The sequence below is a fragment of the Ostrea edulis genome, chromosome 4 (genome assembly GCF_947568905.1).
Source record: "Ostrea edulis chromosome 4, xbOstEdul1.1, whole genome shotgun sequence".
Classification (NCBI taxonomy): domain Eukaryota; kingdom Metazoa; phylum Mollusca; class Bivalvia; order Ostreida; family Ostreidae; genus Ostrea; species Ostrea edulis.
Window position 1 is genome coordinate 1,019,102 of NC_079167.1, and position 7,500 is coordinate 1,026,601.

Genomic DNA, 7,500 nt, shown 5'->3' on the forward strand with positions numbered 1-7,500 from the left:
AGTATTATGGCTCCAAATTTACCTATTGTTGTTCGCAAAATGTGAGATTTCCAATTTGTGAGTAAAAAAAATTGGGAAACTCACAAATTTAAGAGATGATTATTTTACATTTCTCTCTCAAAGTAATTGAATCATATTCATAACTAAACTAGTTCATATCTACAGACTTCCTGATAATTGTGGATTTAAATTATTTGTAACTGCAAGTCATGGTGAACTGAATTCAAAGACATGTGCTAAAAATTCTGAATTGATAAAAAGTCAGTTTCTAACCCTTTAGTATTAACTTACAACATCAGCACAGTAGCAACGCTCTGGGAGCTGAATTGTGTCAATGGGATTTGGACTTCTTGTGTCCCAAAACTAAAAAAAAACCAAGAAATGTTTGTAAACATATATGCCCCTAACAATTGAAAAGGGTTATACATATGCGTCATTTAATTGATAGTAGTGCCAAACCAATTCAAGATATTGAGCAGACAATATCTTCCTATGTCCAGAGTGGATTGACTATGTGACCTCAAAATCAATAGGGGTCATGTACTCCCTATGCTGTACCAGTGTACCAAGTTTGGTGTTAATCAAGCAAATGATTCTTAAAATATAGGAGATAATATACAGGTGACTCTCGATGGCTCGAACTTCGATCTCTCGAAGTTCTCGGTCTCTCAAAGTGAAATCATGGTCCTGATTTTTTTCTTTATATAACAAAGCAATTTACTATCGATCTCTCGAACGTTCGATCTCTCAAAGTTCTCGACCTCTCGAAGTGAAGTTGGGTCCCGTAAAACACATTTCATTGTTTTTCACTCTCGATCCCTCGAAGTGGTGGTAGCGTATACCCACCGTTACCCAAGCGTGTAATAATTTCCACTTGGGCCTTACCTGGATTTTGTTGAATTCCGAAGGGGTAATTAGGTGTTTACATTGTTGAAACATCGCGGGTGATTTTTTGTGGAGGTGACACACTCGAGTATATAATTGGCTAATTGGTCAGTTTACACCTTGCACTGGGGTTTTGAGTCGTGATGATTAAAATTATATATAATCCGACTATGAATAAAATATATCATTTGTTTTGACGTGACAACGAGAGAGTATGTTTTATACATAATTTAGAGATCTACAGACTGTTAAATTTCTCGAGTTTGTTCTTTGTGTAAAGTTACTCTAAAACATCGTTTTACTCATTCGTTAGAATTTTTGTTTTGGGTAAAGCATAACATTGTGCTCTGTTTAGTTTGCGATAGTAAAGCGTCATCGGAACATAGTTTTGTATGCCTATCTAAGCATGATTAAAGAACAAATAAATACATAAACTCTGAAATGTTTTTATTAATGAAAAATAAGGTTTTTTATTTTGATAACAAAGTACCTGACGAATATGAAGGAAAACATGTCAAAATGATATCATATGATCTTGTTGGTATATATTTCTGGTTACTGTAAAATCTGAACCATACTGGTGGACCTTCAATTTCCAAATTTCGATCTCTCAAATTCTCAAAGTTTTATCAAGGTCCTTTGAACTTCGAGTTATCAAGAGTCACCTGTATTACCATGTCCAGTTTTACCCTTGGCCTTTGATCCCCTATTGTGGCCCCATCCTACCCCCAGGGGCCATGATTTTAACAAACTTGAATCTGCATAATGTCAGGAAGCTTTCATGTAAATTTCAGCTCTTCTGGCTCTTGAGAAGATTTTTAAATGACCCTGCCTTATTTTTGCATTTTTGTTATTATCTCGCCTTTGAAGGGGGTATGGCCCTTCATTTGAACATACTTGAAAGCCCTTCACCCAAGGATACTTTTGGCTAAGTTTGGTTATAATTGGCCCAGTGGTTCTAGAGAAGAAGTCGAAAATGTAAAAAGTTTACAGACAGACGGATAGACAACGGACAACAGGCGATCAGAAAAGCTCAGCTCAGGTGAGCTAAAAAATTCCTAATTAGGGATTTTTATTTTCATTTGTATATACATGTATGTACATCATCAATAAAATATTCAGGGTTGGCAGTAAAGAGGTAGGTAGGGTCAGGAAACCAGAAACACATATAATTATATTTTATTTTGGCCTAATGGCCATATTCATAAATGGCATATTCTCAAATACCAGATATAGTATTTTGGTGAATTTTCTTGACAGAGCAGATTTTGGCCAAAACTGTACCTCGTTATTTCCAAACAAATCCAGAAATCAGGTGATTATCAGGTTGTTCCATGAATTTAGGGTGAAAAGCATGACACGTCAGGTCATATAAAATAATCGGGTTATGGGTTGGAAAAATCAAGTGAGTTGGCAACTATGGTTTAAAAGCAGAGAGCATTTGTTAATCTTATGAATCATCGTTTCTATCCTAATTTCTATATGGAAGCCCATGAGCAGGATCTTATTCTCTTACTTCCAAATTTTTATTAAAAAGCTATTCTCATCTATCTTACCTTCAGGGTTTTGTCCCAACTTCCTGTCATGACACAAGAGTAGTTGGGTGCTTTGATCCAGTGGATTGTTTTTACAGGTGCATCATGCTATGTGTATATAATAAATGAAATGGGTCATAAAATACTCAATTTTTCAAGCAAACATTTAAAAGATGTGAAAATGTAAGAGCTTTTCTTTTTCTGCAGTCTTTCATTATACCAAATCAACAACTAAGCATATGACGTTAAAACTCATTCTGTATGATCATGGCTAAAAGGAAACCATTTTTATTTTCATAATATGTTCAATGTCTGTAAATTCAAAATGAAGTTTACTTTGACCCTATCACTATTCCTTTAAACTTTATAAAACCTGTGCAATCTGGATGGCTTGGTTACTCTGGAGGTCCCACATTTTGGCTGTTTTGTCACACGAGGCTGTGAAAACTTTTGTTCCATCCTTTTACAATGAAAAAAGGAAAGATATGGTATTAAAGTGTATCAGTTATACATACAGAAGATACATCTAAATGTTTCCCATATAAAAGGCACAAATATATTTCTTTAAAATTTCTGGAACTACATTTTTCAAGTAGACCAAAAAACATTTTTTTTTAAAAATACATATTTGTTTCCTATTACCGACCTACCTTGCCTCTAAAGCTGCAGACCTGGATTTTTTTCTAACCACATTTCCAAAATAAAAATTAATTTCCAAATCGAAATTTGTTTTAATTTCAATCCAGGAAAGGGCTTATATAGGCAATGCCTGTTTTCCACTCCAATTATGTGTTCTACATCATAAAATATTGTTTAAATTAAAATGATCCTGGTTAGCTTATAAATTAACAAAATCGCAGCTCCCAGTGGCATGGGAGCTAGAACTCAGTAATTTCATCATTTAGTAATTGAAGTATAACACGTCCAGTCTAAAGATGGGTGGATAAAAATGAATTTCTTCCACGCCTTTTGATCAAACGGTACAAAACTCAAAGGTGATCTGTAGTTTGCCACTCTGAAACTACAAGTTTCAAATGAATCCTCGCAAGCATAATGGAACAAGACGCCCATGGGCCACATCGTTCACCTGAGCAGCAGTTCTTAGCAATAAACAAGCTTGACCAAAACTATAACAAGAGGCCCAGGGGCCTTATAGGTCACCTGAGTATCATGTAACAACCTTCCAATGTTTGAATTAGGTTTGTGTTTAAATATAAGAATTTTACTTTTGGATGGAAGAAACACTGAATAGCTATGTGGTCATGAAGTACATGTGTCATATTTATGTTCAATCAATAATCCTTTTTAAAAAACCTAGGTCTGAGACATCATAAAGAAAAGGGTTATTTACTCCTTAGATAAAACCAATATAAGAAGATTTTCAAAGAATTTCTACATTTTCACTATATGACCAATAGAGCCCCACCCTAACACAAGAACCCCTGCCCCAGGGGCATTGAATTTCACAATTTTGGTAGAGGGCTCAAATCTCATTATAATTATGCCCACAGTTTGGCTTCTTGATGTCCAGGAGTAAAGAAGAAGATTTTTTAAAATTACACTCATTTTGATGGTTTTTGCCCCACCCCTCAGGCCCCAGGGGGGCAGGGACCACAAATTATACAATTTTTGTTCCCCTCCACCCACAGATGCTATATGCCAAAATTGGTTGAAATTGGTTCAGGGGTTTCAGAGAAGAAGCTAAAAATGTTCAAATGTTAACGCACGACGACGGACAAAAACAGAAGATTTTCAAAGAAATATTGCATTTTCACTATATAATCAATCAGCCCCGCCTTTGCACCAGAACCCCTGACCCAGGGGCCATAAATTTCAGTTTTGAAAGAAGCATCCTTGATCATCATTATCATACTATTAGTTTGTCTACTTAATACCCAGCAGCAGAGGAGAAGATTTTCAAAGAAATAAAATGCATTTTCACTATATGATCAATAGGGCCCCACCCTAATACCAGAACCCCTGACCCAGGGGCCATGAATTTCACAATTTTGAAAAAGGCATCCTTGCTCATCATAACCATGCTATTGGTTTGTCTACTTAATACCCAAGGACAGAGAAGAAGATTTTCAAAGAAATAATGCATTTTCACTATATGACTTATAGAGCCCCACCCTAGCACCAGAACCCCTGATCCAGGGGCCATGAATTTCACAATTTTTAAAGAGGCATCCTTGCTCATCATTACCATGCTATTAGTTTGTCTACTTAATACCCAGAGACAGAGAAGAAGATTTTCAAAGAATTTCTACATTTTCACTATATGACCAATAGAGCCCCACCCCAACACACCAGAACCCCTGATCCAGGGGCCATGAATTTCACAATTTTTAAAGAGGCATCCTTGCTCATCATTACCATGCTATTAGTTTGTCTACTTAATACCCAGAGACAGAGAAGAAGATTTTCAAAGAATTTCTACATTTTCACTATATGACCAATAGAGCCCCACCCTAACACAAGAACCCCTGCCCCAGGGGCCATGAATTTCACAATTTTGGTAGAGGGCTCAAATCTCATTATAATTATGCCCACAGTTTGGCTTCTTGATGTCCAGGAGTAAAGAAGAAGATTTTTTAAAATTACACTCATTTTGATGGTTTTTGCCCCACCCCTCAGACCCCAGGGGGACAGGGACCACGAATTTCAAAATTTTTGTTCCCCTCCACCCACAGATGCTATATGCCAAAATTGGTTGAAATTGGTTCAGGGGTTTCAGAGAAGAAGCTTAAAATGTTCAAATGTTAACGCACTACGCACGACGACGGACAAAAACAGATAGCAATAGGTCACTTGAATGATTCAGGTGACCTAATTATACAAGCAGCTTGGTTCAGAAAAAACTTTACAAAGGTAACGACTAAAAATTCATTAATTATCAAACTTAATTATCAAACTTGACTACAAATTCGTCATTTATCTTATGCCCTAGTAGACGGATATGGCCATTCATATTTAAAACAAATTTCATCTAAGGATGCTTTGTGCCAAGATTGGTTCTCTATACCTCCACATGTAAAACTTTGATCCCCTATTGTGACCCCTTCCTAACCCCTATTGTGACCCCTTCCTAACCCCATGGGTCATGATTTTTCTAAACTTGAATCTCCACTTTCTCAAAAAAATTTCATATAAATTTCAGCTTTCGGGCCCTGTGGTTCTTGAGAAGATTATTAATGACCACACTCTATTTTTGCATTTTTGTGATTATCTCTCCTTTGAAGGGGACATGGCCCTTCATTTGAACAAGCATTCTGAGAGAATTGCATGGCAATATATAGTCCCCTACCGGTTGCAAAAATCACTCTACCACAACAATATTCAAAGTTCATTATATAGGTTATGGTAAAAGGGAAAATTGGGAAACCAGGATAGGAATGGTTGGAAATCAACTACTATTCGAGTAGAGACTAGACCAAGTAAAAAGACAAATTTATAATTAGGTTTAGGTCTTTAACCAAGTCAATAAACTGTGACATGTAGATGATCATGAATAATTTAACTATATTGTAGTATTACTATGCTAGAAGTTTTAATGAGTGTAGTATTCTTAATTCTTATCTACAGAGATAATAAACTTGGATGTAAGGCCACATCAAATCGATTCTCTGGTTCTCAGACAATTGTTTTTCAAAAAATGGGTAGGTAGGTAGAGGGTTTAGTTTTTCAGTTTATCTCCATGTCACAAATGGGTAGGGATTTTTTGTCCGTGTTTTTTTTTTTTTTGTGTTGTGAAGAAAGTTAGAGTTTTACAAATGGTATTCAACACTGTATAGCCTCTTTTCAATGTTGAAAAAACCTTATTGCTGTCAGCCGTTTTGTTTCGCCCTACGAAAACGTCGTACTTCAACTCGGCCTTGCTTTCATCAATACGGAATATCGGAACCATTATTTCGTCTCCGATTCCGTCCCGGTTTTAATATTTAGTATGTCCAACGAGATCGCGTTTTTTGCGTGAACTTGGGCAACTTTTTCAGTAAACAAGCACATGTAACTTACTTACTATCAGATATAGTGAGTTTAGGGACAGTTTACCGTTGTATTTAAAAGTTGAGGGGTGGGAAACAAAAAGAAGAAAAAAAAGCGGCACCCGTTATATTATTTTTAAAAAAATCTTAGCAAGAAAAGCTGTTCTGCTCATACTCGTAAATCGTAAGGGGAGGGGGGGGGGGGGGGGGGAGGGGAGGTATCCTTCAGTACATGTATGTGTTCTATCAATTTAACCTTGCATTTACACATTCACCGCTATTATTAACTATATTAAGTGACCAGCTAATAAATCGATCTTTGCATGTACTAATAACAAATGTATGTAATAATTTAACGCGATGTCTGGAAAAAGGGGGGGGGGGGGTCTCCAGATCTTTTGTTTTGTCTCCACTGCCAAACTTCAGTAATTTAATCCAATATTTCATGTTTTGGTACCAGGTCATTCAATTGCAACATTCTGAAAAATAATCTTCAAACCAGGCAGATATTTTTGTATCAGAATTGAGTTGTCTTTAGCCATCACCATATTTGTATGTACAAGAGTTGCCCAAGTGACGCATAATTTTCGCAACTTCTTTTTCTGAAGAGTTCCAAAAATTTCTAGTTCCGATATCCCGTATTTGTTCCTTCATGGTTTCAATTTCTTTAAATTCACCGCCCAGAAGTTTCTTGCAAAGCGTATCAAATGTCAAGGACGAGTCTACCGGTATAATTGTCCATGGAACAATCTGTTTTGAGTTAAAAATAATCTCAATGCTGACAAAAACTGTTTCTGTCGCCATACTGTTTACATCAACTAAGCAGCACGTCTTATTCAGCAGGGTGCTTTATGATTTTGGCGCCAAAATACAAATTTTATTTTAACAGATCAAATACGGGTGGCGGTGATTTTTTTCCGGGGCAGCCATAAACTTGTGTCAGCGGCCAATTTTTTTGGGGGGCGGCGGTGTCTGAGAACCAGAGAATCGATTTGATGTGGCCTAAACTAACAATTCATGCTATTTTTCCAGTCCAAGGGCCATAACTTAATGGAAAATCAACGGACCAAGATGAAATTCAAACTTGATCTGTA

The 7,500-nt window shown here is 36.4% G+C and overlaps 1 protein-coding gene across 2 annotated transcripts in view; it reads right to left on the reverse strand.

Annotated features, from left to right (window-relative positions):
• The window catches only part of LOC125671879 (mRNA export factor-like), a 36,000-nt gene that overhangs the window by 15,316 nt on the left and 13,184 nt on the right, over positions 1-7,500 (reverse strand). For both annotated transcript variants that reach the window (XM_048907869.2, XM_056161556.1), the window contains exons 5-7: positions 2,794-2,880; positions 2,442-2,528; positions 292-363 (exon numbers count right to left, since the gene is read on the reverse strand). In XM_048907869.2, the coding sequence (XP_048763826.1) occupies positions 292-363; positions 2,442-2,528; positions 2,794-2,880 (246 nt within the window). The remainder of the gene's footprint in view (positions 1-291; positions 364-2,441; positions 2,529-2,793; positions 2,881-7,500) is intronic.